Consider the following 17,877-nt stretch of genomic DNA (forward strand, 5'->3'; position numbering starts at 1 on the left):
CTTCATCCTATCTTGTCAGTAGTGCACTGAATCCTTTCTTGCCTTCTCAGAAGCCATGCCACCACCACAAACCAAGTTCTTTTACATGTATCTTCAACATCTTTTCTACAGATGCTTCCCATCAGACTTAAACATGCTTAGTCTCTCCTTCAATCATGTTTCTCTCTCTGACTGCTGCTCATTTCCCACTCTAGATTCAAAACCAATCTTCTCGAAAAAGTGGTCTATACTTGTATTCATTGTTTCATTTCCCATTCCTTTCCAATTACTAGACTAGGGAGACATTCTAGGTATTAACGCCAGAGGCCAGAGTCTGCCTGCATTTGTCACAGTCTTCAAGAGTCTTAATTATTTTCAGCCACAGGAAATGGCCAGGTATAAACACTTGACCCAAGGAGGATTCATTCATAGGCTAATCTAAACAAGTCAGATTCATTCTCTTTTCCAGGAGTTGAAAAACACAGAGGGAAGGATTATCAGCTGTGGACTCTAGAGGAAAAGCTCTCAATATATCCCTATTACGGATTATGTACAAGCTGTTTTCCAAACAACGGTCACCAGAATACAGAGAGAAGAATGGTATGAAGCAGAGAATCACCAGGGGGAAACTCAACAGGCCCCACAAGAGAAACACACAGAAAAACAGTCATGGTTTTTAACTACTTTTCAATTCCAGCTACTAGGAAACCCAGGAGGCCCCACTACAGTCATCAAATAAACCTCACTCCTTTTCCAGGTAATAATTTCAGTTGGGTTTCTATTGCAAGGAGCTATGGAACAGAGAAGCCTTGACTAGAACAGACTATGCAAGTTGCCCAAGATAAGGTGGGAAGGAAACAAAGCAGTGAGAATTAAAAGATTCACCACAGTGAAGTTTCCAGTTAGAGGTAAGACCTAACTAACACCCATATCAAAGAATCATCAAGCTAATTATACCAATTAGTTTCTCTGCTTCAAGTAAATTAGATTTACTTACTAGTAGTTTAGCTTGCTCTGGAAGAGTGATTTGTTCCCTTTTTCCATCTGGATACCGCAACATCAGCTGTGCTTTTGGTCCTAAAGGAAGGGTTAAAAAAAATATATAGCTGTGTGACAGAAGACTAATTTAAACAAATAATTCTCTTCAGTAATATTTAAGTTTTAAGTAAAGGAAGTTTAAAATGTGACCCACCATTTACATCAATGCCCTCCACTATTCCATCTGATTTTTCAGGTGACATCTCCAATATTTCTGAATCCACAACTGGCAATCCTTGGTGGTTTGTGGCTGTTCCAGGCTCAGTTCTGGCAGGGGGCTCAGTCAGTGACCTTCTGTTCTCCTCTTTTCTATGCCCCAAATCTTTGTGGGGAGACTTTCTAGACTTCGCAAGATTCTCTATCTCCTCCTCTTCATCAGAGCCACAAACAGATATGAACTCCTCACTGCCAGAAAAAAGTTCAGATTCAGATTCTTCATCTGAGCGGCTATCCTGTTTTGTCTGTGTGGAATCAAAATGTGTCTCTTGTAAGGAGGCTCTGATGGCAGCTTCTAGCTGACTGTCTTCACTTGCATCTATAAGGCTCTCCTGCAAGATGCAGTCATACAACATGGGTAGAAAGAAAAAGAAAACAGTTAAACCAAAAAAATAATCAAGTCAAATAGGGCATGGGAAATGAAACAGTCAGCTTGCCGTTATTATTGTCTGCTGGATGTATCTCTTCTACTAAATTTTAAGCTATTTGAGGGCAACAACTTTGTCTTAAACAGCCAAGTTGGAATGTCATTTTAAACACAAAAATAAAAACTGTCACACCATCTGGCACAATGACTGCAAGCACAGGATTTGGCAGGATGTGGGGTGGGGGAAATCAAAGTGAATAAAATCAAGAAAACAACTTATTCCTTGCCCAGAACAAGCCATGAATTAAGGTTTTAAATATAAAAGTTGAAACATTAGTCTTTAACATGACTAAGCACAAAGAAAGATGTCTGTCTTGCTCACTAACCAGCACTGCTTTGGCAGACAGAATGCTCTCAGTAAATAAATAACTCAGTAATGATCATTTTACAAAAAAATCTAACAGTCAGATCTTTAACATTCAAAACAAAATACTGTATAAAAAATATGAAAAAACAACTATATTTTTCCAAACTTAATTTCAATGAAGGTTCTCACTGTGATCATGAAAAGCAACTTTCAATAGTTCTCCCCATGGAAAAGTCCTAATGTCATAGATTTCACTAAACTTGTTGAGTCACAAAATAGGCATTACTAGAGTGAATCCAAACTATACAAAAAGATTTTTTATGATAGCCAAAAGCTGAACACTGGATATTTTATGATATAAAGGAACTACAGTTAATTTTTTGCAGGTGTGTTAGGGATACTGTGATTATTTTTAAAAAATAAAAAGAATCTTTTATCTTTTAAAGATACATGCCAAAGAATTAATGAATGAAACAATGAATTCTGAGATTTGCGTCAAAATAATTTGCTTCAAAGGATAGGGTATAGCTGAAACAAGACTCACCACAAGTTGTTAATGACTGAAATTAGTTAATGGACACATAGAGGCTCAATAAACTCCTTCTATTCTAAAATTTTCCACAATAAAAAGTGCAGGTTGCTAACAAAAAACTAAAGGAGTTTCAATTTGGCTTACCCTATCTGCCAATAACATAACAAAAAAAAACCTTTTTTTTTTTTTTAATTTTAAGGCAACTTAAGACTAATTTAGCATCAAAAAATAAATAAATAAATAAAAAGGCAAGTAGATGTACCCATGTGACCGGCAATGGCTTAGGTGAACTGTAGGTTTATAATAATGATATTACACAGCATGCAGCTTGATTTTAAAGACTGCCACCATAGTAGATACTGCTGGCTTCCTAGCCAACATTCATTCTCCTCTGATTCCTTACTTACAAGATCCTACTTCTATTTAACTTTGTACTCGAGGCGGATAATATGGTTTTCTTATTAGTGAATTCCATTGGTTGGTTGTCTAACATTAAACCAACCTTGCATTCCTGAGCGGTTTTAAAACCCACTTGGTTAAGATGCACTGCTTTTTTATAAACTGTTGAGTCTGATTTATGAAAATTCTGTCAAGAATTTTTGTATCTCTGTTAATGAGGGTTATTAGTTTAGTTTCTTTGTCTCTTGTTTCCCTTGTAAAACAAAGCTCAGTTTTTGGTTTTGGTTTTGATATCAAGTTAATGCTGGCCTCACAATGAACTAGGCAGTATTTCTTCCTCTTTGGTTTCCTGGAAGAGTCTGTGTAGAATTAGCATTATTTCTTCCTTAATAATTAAAGACATTTACCAGGGAAGCCACCCGGGCATAGTTTTCTTTGTGCGAAGTTTTAAACTACAAATTCAATTTAATTAATAGATATATTAATAGGACTATTCGAGTATCTGTCTTTCCTTTAATGAACTTTAGTAGGTTGTGTCTTTCTAGGAATTTGTCCTTTTTACCTAAAGGGTCAAGTATTTGATGTAATTATTCAATGTATTACTTATTATTTCTTCAATAACTGTAATATCTATATGGATGGCCCCTCTCCCAACCCTGGAATTGGTAATTTGTGGCTTTCTCCCCCTGACCATCTGACTAGAGGCTTACCAATTTTATTGACTTTTTAAAAAATAAGCTTCTGGCTTCATTTAATTTTTTCTTTTATTTTCTAAGTTACTGGTTGATCTCTGTTCTTTCCCCTTTTCCTTCTGTGTAGTTTGGGTTTGATTTAATTTTTCCTGTGTGGGTCCTTTTTCATTTCATTTAAGATGGAAACTTAAGTCATTAATTTGAGGCTTTCTTTTTAAATACAGGCATTCAGTTATTTACTTTCTCTGTAAGTGATGCTTTAGCTCCAATTTTTTTTTAGCTGCAAGGGAAACTGGCAAATGGAATTTTTTAGGCATGCTTCCTTTTATAGACATAATTAGGATCTTTGCTTATTAAAAGATACCTCAACTGTGCTTGTACAAGCAACTGTGTCCAGCTAAAATAGGCAGAATTCTTTATCTGTGGCTGTTTATCTTTGTAATAAAGATATCACCTCCTTTCTCCTTGTCCATTAGACTGTACTACTGGGAGCACAGCATCTATACCATAACCATGAGGATAAAGGCCAAAACTAAGGATGGAAGTGGGGGCAAAAAAAAAGAGAAGGAACCTGGTTCCTTGATGACATCCACAGCAGTCACGTCCTAGACTGCTTCCCTCTGAACTTCTTGTTAAGAAAAGATGTCTTCCTTGTTTAAGCTATTATGTGTTGCAGTTTCTCTTGTACAGAGTTGATTAGAATTTGTTAAGTCAGAGAATTATTTAGTTCAGAAGTGGGGTCTGAGGTACTAGTCACCCAAATAAGCCCTATGTAACTGTCCAGTTTTATGGCCCCACTCTTTTCCCTACCAAGTTCCTTAACTTTTATAAGACATCTGGTGAAATATTAAACCAAATTTATGTTGTAATTCAGCAACTCGAAAGCTCAGGCTCTGGATTTTGACAATTTCAGCCTATGATTGCAAAAGATGAGAAAACTTTCTCAGGGAAATCATAAAAACTTCCTGGATTTTTTAATGTCTTAAAAAAGAATTCTACTTAAGTAAAATTCATGAGTAATGGAAGTGGAAAAATGAATTCTATACAAACCCTTGGCAAGTACTCATAGCCTCTCCTTAAATGTGCACTTTATTTTCAGTAATAATGAAACAGGAACTGTTTCATTACCGCATGGTACTGGACTACTAAAGTCAGATCCTCTATAATTAATTTCATCCTCACTGCCATCAAACCAAATAGTTTGCCATAATAGTTCCCATAATCAATAAGAGATTCCCACAACTTTGAAGGTCTCTTATTTAAAACTAATTTTGCTATCACTTATCAAGTAGGTCTGCCTAGTAATAGCATATTATAGAATTAAATATAGAAATAATCTTTAGGTGGGCCTGAGAGCTAGGGCCTAAAGCTATGTAATCAGAAATAATGCCCAACTACACCATGAGAGATGTTCTAGCAAAAAAATACCATTTCTGCTGCTGCTTAGACCTGGATTCCAAAAGTCCAAACAGTACTGCCTTCCAAAAAGTGGGTTTCTCTGTTACTGGGCTCACAGGTGAGCCCTCCTGCTCACTGTTACACATTCACATTGTTCACTTCTAAATCCAGGCCTTAGGTCCCATGCCCGACCCTGGCAGCAAGTGAGACTGGAAATATCAATCTTGCAATTTCACTGATAAGAAAGAACCCTTATGTGGGAAACTATCAAAATGTAAGATGTTGTACAGCCACATATTTTAACTGTCTGCCACTTACATTATTATCTTTACCATCTTAACCTCAAACATTTTACACAAGGCACTTCTATACAATTACACTTAATTGCCCATCACCACTTCTCAGTCATACTTACTGAACGGGCACATTTTTTGGGGGGACTGCTAGAAAGTCCATCCAATTGCCCATGTTCACCCAGAAATCCTGTTACTTGGTCCAAGAAAGAAGATACATCTAACTGGTGCCACTCTACAAGCTTCTGACCTAAAGATTAAAAACCAGGATATAGAAATATAATAAAACCAACATTCTTTCTGAATTCTCACTAAGTATTTCTTTCAGCATACACACAATTAAAATTTACTGGGAACATATCCCCACCCATCACCACTTAAGTTACAGTGTCTTCATAATCTAGAAGATACATTAATTATAACCAACTTAAGAGATTCCCAGCCTTCATGATAGAACAACTACTTTATCTGCTGGTATAATTTATTGCTATTTAGAAAAAGAGATTCAGACAAAGCAATACATACACAAAACTCAATCAGTTAATAATGAAACTAGCTCTACCCTCTGCTTCTTTGGTGGGACTACGAGTATCTGAACAATCTTAAATAAATGACCTAAGGGGATCCTTAAAAATGATAAGATAAACTGTTATTCTTTGAAAGAACAGAACTGCAAATTTAAAATACTACCATCTCCCAAAGTTGTTTCCTAACAAACTCCCTTAATACACACATCAATAGATTTGTAAGTAATTCTGAGGCACATGAACAAGAACCTTTCATATACATTACCACAGACAATCTTGAAACTGGACCCAAGATAAAATTACAGATTAATTATTTAGATAATTGAAAGATACACGATAGGTTAAAGGCCGTAAGCTGAAATACACCTTACCTGTCCGTGGATCCAAGATGGAAACATAGGGGAAATCCCCTAGCTTATAAAACTGTATGTATCTCTGACCTTCCTCACTGTCGTGATAGACCTGTTAAGTCATTGATACATATTAAAAAAAAAAAAATCAGCCTCTTACAAAAGTACCTTGTTATATACCAACAGCTATTAATTCTCCCAAAGCACCTTCGGCATGTTAGGTTCTCACTGCCTACAGAGAAAATGAAGGTCACCTAATGTGAACTCTTCACCTCCTGCCTTCAGAGTCACTTCTGACACCTACATAAATACAGCAATCCATCCTTCCTCCTTTACCCAGTTTTTCCTTTTCAAGTCATCTGTCCATCTATGTCACTTCTGACTCTCAACTACAAACATCTTAATAAATCACAATATGTTAAGATTATCAACTCAAGTGCCCAGCATACTGCTAGGCAAACAGATGCTCAATCAATAGTTGTTGAATAAAAGGTTACCGTTCAGAAAAAAACTTCCTGAATTCAGGGGCCTGTAAAGAACAAACTGGCAAATTACTAACATCTTAGAATGGGGAAAAAATTAATTCAGAAGTTTTTATTTTTTATAAATTTTTTTTTTTTGCTGCATTGCACAGCATGTAGGATCTTAGTTCCCTGACCAGAGATTGAACCCGTGTCCCCAGTGGAAGTCTCAGAGTCCTAAGACTGGACTATGGGAGTTTTTCCCTATAATTTTCCTTTATAATTTTTCATAATATAAAAAATTGGAGCAAGATCACCTACTGTTAGCATGGTAATTTATATAAAAAGAAACCAGAGCCAGAAAGACTAAGTGACAAATTTAAGGACATACAGTTAAAGAGTACCAAACTCAAGCTAAAATCAACATACTAAACAAAGGTTTCTCAATTCCTTCAAATCTTCTACATCTACACAATCAATTATAGTAGCCACCAGAACATGTGCTACTGAAGCATTTGAAATGTGACTAATCCTAACAGCTATATTGTAAATGTAAAATACATACCAGATCCTGAAAGCTAACACCCTCCCAAAATACCAAAAAAACCACCACTCAAACGCCTCAATAAATATTTTAACATTAGTTTTATATTACAGATACTGATTTTTAAAATATATTAGAATCAATCACCTGTTTCTTTTGACTTTTAAAAACGTGGCTACAATAAAATTTTAATCATATTACATTTCTGTTAAACAGTACAGCTATACACTCTTATCAAGATGCTTAAAATATGATGTTAAAATTCTTCTGAAGTATGCGTACTATATGGTTATATGGCTTGGCTCTTTTTTTTTTTGGCTTGGTTCTGTTTTTTCCTCCTTCTCTTCACTGATGCCCTAATTTTCTTTTGTCTTTACTATCTTAGCCACTACAGGTGGCTTTATTTTTTCATGTCATAATTTAATTCAGTTTTTTTTTTTCAGCTTATAACCTGCTTCCTCCTCCTAGACACCCCACACTACCAAAGTAAAATGCTATAAAATGTTTGATTAACTCTCCCCACCTGCCAGAAAATGAAATGTTCCCGGATAATATTCTTCACAGCTTCATTGCTCCATACATCACGGTTGAGGCACTGGCATGCAAAGTCTTGTACATTTTGAATGTTTATCATCAACCACTTATTTTGCATCTGGCCACACTCTTTGGCCTGTAAGAATAAAGTTACATAACAATTATTAGAAACAGTTTCCACTTGGTAACAGATATGTTTCAGAATTCAGAAGTTATCCTCTTTCCATATAAATACTAACTTTTTTCCCTCAAGTATGATGCCTAGAGTTTTCTGTGTATAAACATTAATTACATTTTTTGCTTATATATACATGTATATAGATATGTATAACTATACAGTCCATTTGCAAGCATTTTTCACATTTAAATGAATTGTTTTCCTTTTATCGATTGTTATTTATTAGAGTGGCTGGATTTTTATTGCACTGGTAAACATGTAAACCTCTTTTCCTGAAAAAGATTCCATAAACAAGGGCACAATTCTATTGTGCTGTCTCTACTAATCCCTATCCAAAAATATACCTCTTCTTTTTAATAACTGTAACCAGTATGTGTGTATTATGTTATTTTTTCAACATCATTTTACACACATTTCCAAATATCATATTCATCTTAATTATTAGGCACATGGCATTTTATAGATTCACCCTAAATCTTTCACTGGAAGTTGCTGAGCATTTTTTCTCTCAGGGTTGTTTTCCTAGGCGTGTATTTAAAAACTGAAACTACAGATGAAACGATGTTTCAGAATGATCTCCAAAAGACTCCCCAATTTACAGCACAAGTTATCAATTTTGAGTGTGTACTTCTTTTTTTTCCCCCTTACATTGCCTTATCACCACAATGATCTAAGAAATATTACTGAACTGGAAAAGGAGGCAGAAAAGCCAAATGAGCAAAAGCTACCTCAAACCCTCTTATAGAAACAATAAAATGGAAGTCACAGCTTTTAAATGATTTTGTCCTGGAACAATATATTTTTTTCCCAAATCAGCGTGACATGGGAAAATCTTAAGAATCAGCTAAAACTCAGATTAATAATATCTAAAGAACATATATCATTTTGGAGGTATTGGAAAATGTAAGACTAAGAATATGTTCTGTTTAATAAGCAGGCTTACACAATCTTACGAAAATTGTTATTCTACTTCTCTATACAAATCTCCCAGAGAAAATAATTTTATAATATTCACTACTGATTCCAAAGGTGAAAATCAAAGTTCTAAAAGGAAGTAGCCTTATAATGAGCCAGAAAGCTACAATTAACTAGCCAAAAGCTTATTTTTAAGTATACAAGATCTAATTAACTCCTTGCTTCTAGGAAGTAATAGTATTCCACTTAATCCCTCTCCTATAGCAAGCACATGGATTTAAAAAATTGGGTGGTAAGTAATTATACTGCTTTAACGGAAGAAAAGTATTTGAGAAAAAAGAAAAAACATTCTAGAGGGACAGACTAAATAGTATACATCCCTATAAGGTAAATTTACTAAGTCTGCCTTAACTGCAACATTGACCAAAAAAACCAAAAAACACAAAAACAAAAAAAACCCCGTGTAACACTGAAAAATAAAAAAAATGCAGAGTTCAAAAACAGTAAGAGCTATCTGCTACTGTTTTTAAAAATTCATCTATTCACGGTCATGCTTTCATTCATTCATATTCATTCATTCAATAGATATTTGAGTACCTACCATGTTTCAGGTACAGCTATAGATACTGGAGTTATACCAGTTACCAAACCAAAAAATCCCTGCCTGCACAAGCTTACAATGGGAGAAACCTTATACAAGCAAAAGAAACTGAAAGATGTTAAGAAATTACTTTTAATGCAAATCAAAAATCAAAACTACAATGAGGTATCACCTCACACCAGTAAGGATGGCCATCAATAAAAAATCTACAAAAAACAAATGCTGGAGAGGGTGTATAAAAAAGGGAACCCTCTTACACTGTTGGAAAAGTATGTAAAGAGGATATAGAGGAAAAATGAATCTATTTTAATAAATATATATGCATAAAGTTGAAAAGGAAATCTACTAAAATATGCACTGTACTTTCTTATGGAAATGGAAACTACTATTACTTTTCCTTGTTGCTTTGTTTTGGCTGTGCCTCACGGCATATGGGATCAAGCAGGGATCAAACCCACATCTACATTGGCAGTGCGGTCTTAACAAGTCCCTCCTTGTTGGTTTTTAATTTTTCTCTAATTTTTGCCTAATTTGAATAAAAATATAAGCATGTATAAAGTTTACTTAGAAAAAACTTTATCTTATGTATTTTGTTACTGAGTCAGTTCTTTGCATTTTAATTAAAATATTTTTATTTGCATTTACAGCAAGTACTTTGAAAATTAAAATACTCTTAGAAGAACCAAATGGATGTCCAACTGAATGGCAATTTTACAAATAAACATGCATTTGTTATGAAAATAAGAAATATTTTATGGAAACTGTTCTGATCCTTTCTGTACAATATACTCTAGATTATGTCACTAGGTAATTTATGGACGGCAACTGTGTGCCAGATACCCTTCTAGGCACCACGGACACAGAACAGTAAATAGAACAAAATCCCTGTATTCATGCCAATGGGGAAAGAAGAAACTTACATGCTAAGAGGGAAAGAGGAAAACCTAAGAAATGTTTCCTTGCCCAGGTCAGATAACTCACCCTAAGTGCCTTGCTCACTCAGCTCCAGCTACATGAATTTCCTTGGCTGTACCAAAAATACACCTGAACTCTTTCCAACATTAGTATCTTTACACTTAACTGTTTTTCTACTCTTCCCTAAGATCCTTCTATGGTTTACATTCCGTCACTTTGTCCCCAAACAAAAGTCCTCTCTCTTCTTCCTTTATATTATTTTATACTTTCTCCCAGCATACTGTAACCTGAAATTTCTGTGTGTCAAACATACATAAAACATATATATATACATTAAATATGTTATATAGGTATTGTATTTGGTTTTTGTTTAGTCTGCTTCTCCCTCTAGATTATAAATTTTTTGATGTCAAAGGACTTTGTGTAATTTGTTTACCACTACCTTCCAGTAGCAGAAACTGCTTACAGGTAACAAATACCCATTTTTCCCTTCACCTTAGTAACAGAATCTCCAACTTTCAGCTAAGCATCTTAATTTCCTAGTATCCTTTGCAACTAGGTGTAGCCACATTGCTAAGTTCTGATCGATGGAATATGAGAAGTGATGTGTGTGACTTCTAAGTTGTTCCTTTAAATGGAAAAGGTGTACCCTTCTCAGTCACTTCCCTCCTTCATGCAAACTGAAAAGCAAACATGGTGGTTAGCCACCTTGAATCATGCAGACAAGGGCAAGCAAGGCCTAAAGAACAGCAGAATAGGACAGGAAAAGCTGCAATCCTAATAACTTCACAGACTAGAACCATCCTAAAAGCATGGTCCCCTATCTTGTTTAAGCTATTGTTTCATTCCTGGTCTCTCTCACATGGAGTTAAATCTTTATTCCGTTAAGTGCAATCGCCATCCCCTAGAACAAGGCCTTCCAGCAGGAGGCCTTGTTAAATACTGAACGAACTTCACAGGCATGAACCAGAACCCTTGAACCCGGTCTCCCTTCTAGTTACACGAAGGAACAACAAAGTCTAGTTTCTAAATTTGTAAAACTGTAGCTCAGATCTGCATCTAATCCAAACCTATGGGTCCTGCCTGAGCAACCAAAGAAAGTGAAAGTGAAAGCAGCTTAGTCGTGTCTGACTCTCTGCGACCTCATTATTCTTTTAATGTTTAACATTCATCTCTCTTAAGTTTCAGCGACTTAATTTTGCATATTGCTTCCCTAATTTTTATAAAACTAACGGATATATCATTAGTCATAATGAAATGCCTCCTTTTTCTGGGAATATTTATTTATATCATTTAAAGAGTTGTAAATGATAAACTTGAGTATTATCAATGAAAAAATACATTGCTGAAAACAACATAGGCCACAAAATACAAAGAATAAAAGGTGATATAACAAATTGAATCAAACTCCAGATGACAATATTGAAAGACTGATTTTCCCTTAATGAATAAGCAGCAGACTAACTGTTTTTTGTGAGTCCAAAGTGTCCAAATTAAGTCAAATTCAGAGTTACTTCACTAAGCCCCTGAGCAACACAGAAGCTAATGAAAATAGACAGCACATCAAAACAAACTCAGATCCTTTTTTTCTTACATATTATGTTATTCTCTGTCAATGGTTATTAGAAAGGATAGGCAGTTGTCACGTTAAAGATCACGAGTGAAAGAAGTGAGGAGACATCTATCCTGACATTTTTGAGCTGATAAATTGACATCAGTCTCCCTGAACTTTATTTACACAACAGAAAGAAACACATCTGGTCAAACCTTCATTATTTGGATTTTGTTACATGCAACCGAACACTTTCAGGTTTTACAATTCAGAAAATTAAAGAATGCAGAAAGAATAAGCTTATAATTAAATTTCTTAACCTAAATATTTCACTTAGGCTAGTATAAGTGTTACGTTAAAGGAAAAAATGTTTTTAAAAACACAATCATAATTCACTTCCACATATGTAACTACTAATGTCATTTTTATTTTTGGGGGGGGGGGTGTTAGTTCTAAAAGGTCTTATACGTCTTCATAGAACCCTTCAACTTCTGCTTCTTCAGTGTTACTGGTTGGGGTGGACTGGAATGCAAAAGTAGGAAGTCAAGAAACACCTAGAGTAACAGGCAAATTTGGCCTTGGAGTATGGAATAAAGCAGGGCAAAGGCTAATAAGAGTTTTGCCAAGAGAACACACCAGTCATAGTAAACACCCTCTTCCAACAACACAAGAGAAGACTCTGCACATGGACATCACCAGATAGTCAACACAGAAATCAGATTGATTATATTCTTTGCAGCCAAAGATGGACAAGCTCTATACAGTCAGCAAAAACAAGACTGGGAGCTGACTGTGGCTCAGATCATGAACCCCTTATTGCCAAATTCAGACTGAAATTGAAGAAACTGGGAAAAAAACCACTAGACCATTCAGGTATGACCTAAATCAAATCCCTCATGACTATACAGTGGAAGTGAGAAATAGATTTAAGGGACTAGATCTCATAAACAGAGTGCCTGATGAACTATGGACGGAGGTTCATATCACTGTACAGGAGACAGGGATCAAGACCATCCCCATGGAAAAGAAATACCAAAAGGCAAAATGGCTGTCTGAGGAGGCCTTACAAATAGCTGTGAAAAGAAGAGAAGCAAAAAGCAAAGGAGAAAAGGAGAGATATTCCCATTTGAATGCAGAGTTCCAAAGAATAGCAAGGAGAGATAAGAAAGTCTTCCTCAATGATAAATGCAAAGAAATAGAGGAAAACAACAGAATGGGAAAGACTAGAGATCTCTTCAAGAAAATTAGAGATACCAAGGGAACATTTCATGCAAAGATGGGCTCAATAAAGGACAGAAATGGTATGGACCTAACAGAAGCAGAAGATACTAAGAAGAGGTGGCAAGAATACACAGAAGAACTGTACAAAAAAGATCTTCACGACCCAGATAATCTTCATGGTGTGATCACTCACCTAAAGCCAGACATCCTGGAATGTGAAGTCAAGTGGGCCTTAGGCAGCATCACTACAAACAAAGCTAGTGGAGGTGATGGAATTCCAGTTGAGCTATTTCAAATCCTGAAAGATGATGCTGTGAAAGTGCTACACTCAATATGGCAGCAAATTTGGAAAACTCAGCAGTGGCCACAGGACTGGAAAAGGTCAGTTTTCATTCCAATCCCAAAGAAAGGCAATCCCCCAAAATGCTCAAACTACCACACAATTGCACTCATCTCACATACTAGTAAAATGATGCTCAAAATTCTCCAAGCCAGGCTTCAGCAATACGTGAACCGTGAACTTCCAGATGTTCAAGTATGTTTTAGAAAAGGCAGAGGAACCAGAGATCAAATTGCCAACATCTGCTAGATCATCAAAAAAGCAAGAGAGTTCCAGAAAAACATCTATTTCTGCTTTATTGACTATGCCAAAGCCTTTGACTGTGTGGATCACAATAAACTGTGGAAAATTCTGAAAGAGATGGGAATACCAGACCACCTGACCCACCTCTTGAGAAACCTATATGCAGGTCAGGAAGCAACAGTTACAACTGGACATGGAACAACAGACTGGTTCCAAATAGGAAAAGGAGTACGTCAAGGCTGTATATTGTCACCCTGCTTATTTAACTTATATGCAGAGTACATCATGAGAAACGCTGGGCTGGAAGAAGCACAAGCTGGAGTCAAGATTGCTGGGAGAAATGTCAATAACCTCAGATATGCAGATGACACCACCCTTATGGCAGAAAGTGAAGAGGAACTAAAAAGCCTCTTGATGAAAGTGAAAGAGGAGAGTGAAAAAGTTGGCTTAAAGCTCAACATTCAGAAAACTAAGATCATGGCATCCGGTCCCATCACTTCATGGGAAACAGATGGGGAAACAGTGGAAGCAGTGTCAGACTTTATTTTTGGGGGCTCCAAAAATCACTGCAGATGGTGACTGCAGCCATGAAATTAAAAGACGCTTACCCCTTGGAAGGAAAGTTATGACCAACCTAGATAGCATATTAAAAAGCAGAGACATTACTTTGCCAACAAAGGTCCATCTAGTCAAGGCTATGGTTTTTCCAGTGGTCATGTATGGATGTGAGAGTCGGACTGTGAAGACAGCTGAGCACTGAAAAATTGATGGTTTTGAACTGTGGTGTTGGAGAAGACTCTTGAGAGTCCCTTGGACTGCAAGGAGATCCAACCAGTCCATCCTAAAGGAGATCAGTTCTGGGTGTTCATTGGAAGGACTGATGCTGAATTGAAACTCCAATACTTTGGCCACCTGATGTGAAGAGTTGACTCATTGGAAAAGACCCTGATGCTGGGAGGGATTGGGGGCAGAAGGAGAAGGGGACAAAAGAGGATGAGATGTCTGGATGGCATCACTGACTCGATAGACATGAGTTTGAGTAAACCCCGGGAATTGGTGATGGACAGGGAGACCTGGCGTTCTGCGATTCATGGGGTCGCAAAGACTCGGACACGACTGAGTGACTGAACTGAACTAAATGTCATTTTTGTAGTTAAGTGTTTGCTCTACTTTATCCTAATAGGCTTACCTGAAATATAAGTGACATACAGCTACAGAAATGCTCTTCTGATTCAACAGAGCATTAACATGCCAGTCAACACACAAAATCAATCTGTTTGAACACCAACAGAAGAATATTTAAAATCCCAACTAAACTCATTCATTTAACAAATATTATGTTCCTATTAAATGCTAGAGACTGAATCCAAAGGATTACCAAAATAAAAAGAAACATGCAGACGAATGGATAAGGAAGCTATGGTACATATACACCATGGAATATTACTCAGCCATTAAAAAGAATTCATTTGAATCAGTTCTAATGAGATGGATGAAACTGGAGCCCATTATACAGAGTGAAGTAAGCCAGAAAGATAAAGAACATTACAGCATACTAACACATATATATGGGATTTAGAAAAATGGTAATGATAACCCTACATGCAAAACAGAAAAAGAGACACAGATGTACAGAACAGAATTTTGGACTCTGTGGGAGAAGGCGAGGGTGGGATGTTTCAAGAGAACAGTATTGAAACATGTATATTATCACCAGCCCAGGCTGGATCCATGAGACAAGTGCTCGGGCCTGGTGCACTGGGAAGACCCAGAGGAATCGGGTGGAGAGGGAGGTGGGAGAGGAGATCGGGATGGGGAATACTTGTAAATCCATGGCTGATTCATGTCAATGTATGACAAAAACCACTACAATATTGTAATAATTAGCCTCCAACTAATAAAAATAAATGAAAAAATAAATAAAAAATAAAAAGTTATATAAATAGAGCATGTGAAAGAACATACAAAAAGTTCAAAAGCAATTTATCTCCTAATGGTGAAGTTGTTCATGATTTTATTTTTATCATTTACTCGTTTGATTTTATATTTTTCTAAATTATTGCATTTACTTATTTAAATACAATGAAAAAAAGCAAATAACTCCACTTGATAGCTAATATTTACTAAATCCTAAGTGTCAGGTACTATTTTTTATGTTTTATCTGTGTGCATTCACTTTTAAATCTGATAAAAACATGAACAGTAAGAAGCTCATGCTCATCCCTGAGTTCAAATTATTTTATTTCCTTTTACTAGCTACCTACACATGGGCATGATACTTAACCAACTGCTCCCTACTCCCCCCCACCACCCAAAAAAAGAAACATGGTTCCCCTGCTCTCTTTGAGCTTATAATTTAGCAGACAATCAAATAAACCTGCTCCAGAAGGTTTTCCTTTGGTTTCAGCTAAATTAAAACCAAGAACTGAAGAACATATTTTGCAACTACAGAGAAACTCTTTTCAAACACACTTGCATCCTCATAAAAATGAGTAAAAGGTAACTATAAACAATTCACAAATGGGCAAAATACACAGAGAGACTATTCTCAGTAGTAGTCAAAGACATATAAACTTTAAAAGATTTTAAAAAAATAATAAAAATGGCAGATTCTAAAATGATGCTACACAGTAAAGTGATTTTATTAGGTTACTGGTGGCAGAAATATAAATCAATGTAACTTTCTAGATATCTCATTAAGACGCCAATTCCTCTGTATGTTGAAAACTATTTTTTGCTCTTAGAAAAATGCCATTAAAAACTGCAAAAGGATTCACAGGCTGGGTTTAGAATCTCCAACAACTTACTGTTTCAAAACTGCCTTTATGCATCAAATCAATGGGCGGCCGGAAAAGATCTGCAAGGGTAGTTAGTTTCTTATCTATCGCTCCTCCATTTCTTAATTCCTGTTCTTGCCGAACTGCAACACAGGAGGATAAGAAAGTTTCAATTAGCCATAAAAGTCATGAAATCTCCCAATTAAAAAAATGTATCAACTGCAAGAACTAATGAACAATGTGCTTGATCTCAAATGCAAATATCTAAGGCTGACTCTGAAAAAAATTACAAAGTAAGTTGGGGAGAAAGTCTTAAGACTTAGTTCTATCTAAAGGTAGGGATAAAGGCAAATATTATCTCAGAGTCACTATTCAAAATATCTCCTTCACGTACGCAAAATGAACTTGAGCATACAAGAAAACTTTCATCTCCATTTATCTAGTTCTACAAGTCATCCTAATTTATCTAGCTACATTCCAGTTGTTTCTAGCAACATTCCCAATCTTGAAAGATTCTGCCAGTGAGAGACAATGACTGCTGCTGTCATCTACTCCTGGAAGGGCACAGGATTCCCTAGATGACTTAAGTCAGTCTGGATTCCACTCTCTCAAGTTGTAAGATCTATCTGAGCTTCAATGAACTCATTATAAATCACTACAAAATCAAACATGGTCCAAAAGTTCCTCACATTTTCTCTAAACACATCTGTCCTTTTCTTTAGGACTCCATTACTAAATCAGTACTAAATCCACTAAAAGTAGATGGTCAAGATTCTCGTTCTAATTTATTCCACAGAAAGACATAAACCTATTTCAAACAGCTGTAGCCAAAATGTTAATAATGGCTGCATGGGGTAATATGGCTTTTTCTTCTATTTTTCAATCCCTACAATAATCATTTTCATTGTAGTCATTCCTTTAATTGACATGTATCAGGTTCCTGAGGAAAATCAGTTTTTATTTTATTATAGTCAGCATTTAAGTGCTCATTCAGAAATGGATTAAGTTCGTACATTATCAGATTTCTAATATATCCACCTCTCTTACTCTTCTATGATCAAGTAGGTTAGAATTTAGAATAATTCAGCTCAATGGGTGGAGAAGGGCATGGTAACCCACTCCAGTACTCTTGCCTGGAAAATCCCATGGACGGAGGGGCCTAGTAGGCTACAGTCCATGGGGTTGGAAGAGTCAGACATGACTGAGCGACTTCACTTTCACTTTTCACTTTCATGCACTGGAGAAGGAAATGGCAACCCACTCCAGTATTCTTGCCTGGAGAATCCCAGGGACAGAGGAGCCTGGTGGGCTGCCGTCTCTAGGGTCACACAGAGTCGGACACGACTGAAGCAACTTGGCAGCAGCAGCAGCAAGGGGGAATTAATAACAATCACAGACTGAATTAATAATTTACTTTTTTAAGTAAGATGAATCCTCA

At 36.2% G+C, this 17,877-nt stretch overlaps 1 protein-coding gene across 1 annotated transcript in view; it reads right to left on the reverse strand.

The window, feature by feature from the left end:
* The window catches only part of UBXN7 (UBX domain protein 7), a 58,235-nt gene that overhangs the window by 8,683 nt on the left and 31,675 nt on the right, over positions 1-17,877 (reverse strand). Inside the window, exons 5-10 of the mRNA XM_043473257.1 lie at positions 16,470-16,582; positions 7,687-7,833; positions 6,180-6,270; positions 5,404-5,531; positions 1,172-1,565; positions 977-1,056 (exon numbers count right to left, since the gene is read on the reverse strand). Coding sequence (XP_043329192.1) covers positions 977-1,056; positions 1,172-1,565; positions 5,404-5,531; positions 6,180-6,270; positions 7,687-7,833; positions 16,470-16,582 — 953 coding nt within the window. The remainder of the gene's footprint in view (positions 1-976; positions 1,057-1,171; positions 1,566-5,403; positions 5,532-6,179; positions 6,271-7,686; positions 7,834-16,469; positions 16,583-17,877) is intronic.

Source organism: Cervus canadensis, chromosome 7 (assembly GCF_019320065.1).
Source record: "Cervus canadensis isolate Bull #8, Minnesota chromosome 7, ASM1932006v1, whole genome shotgun sequence".
Lineage (NCBI taxonomy): Eukaryota > Metazoa > Chordata > Mammalia > Artiodactyla > Cervidae > Cervus > Cervus canadensis.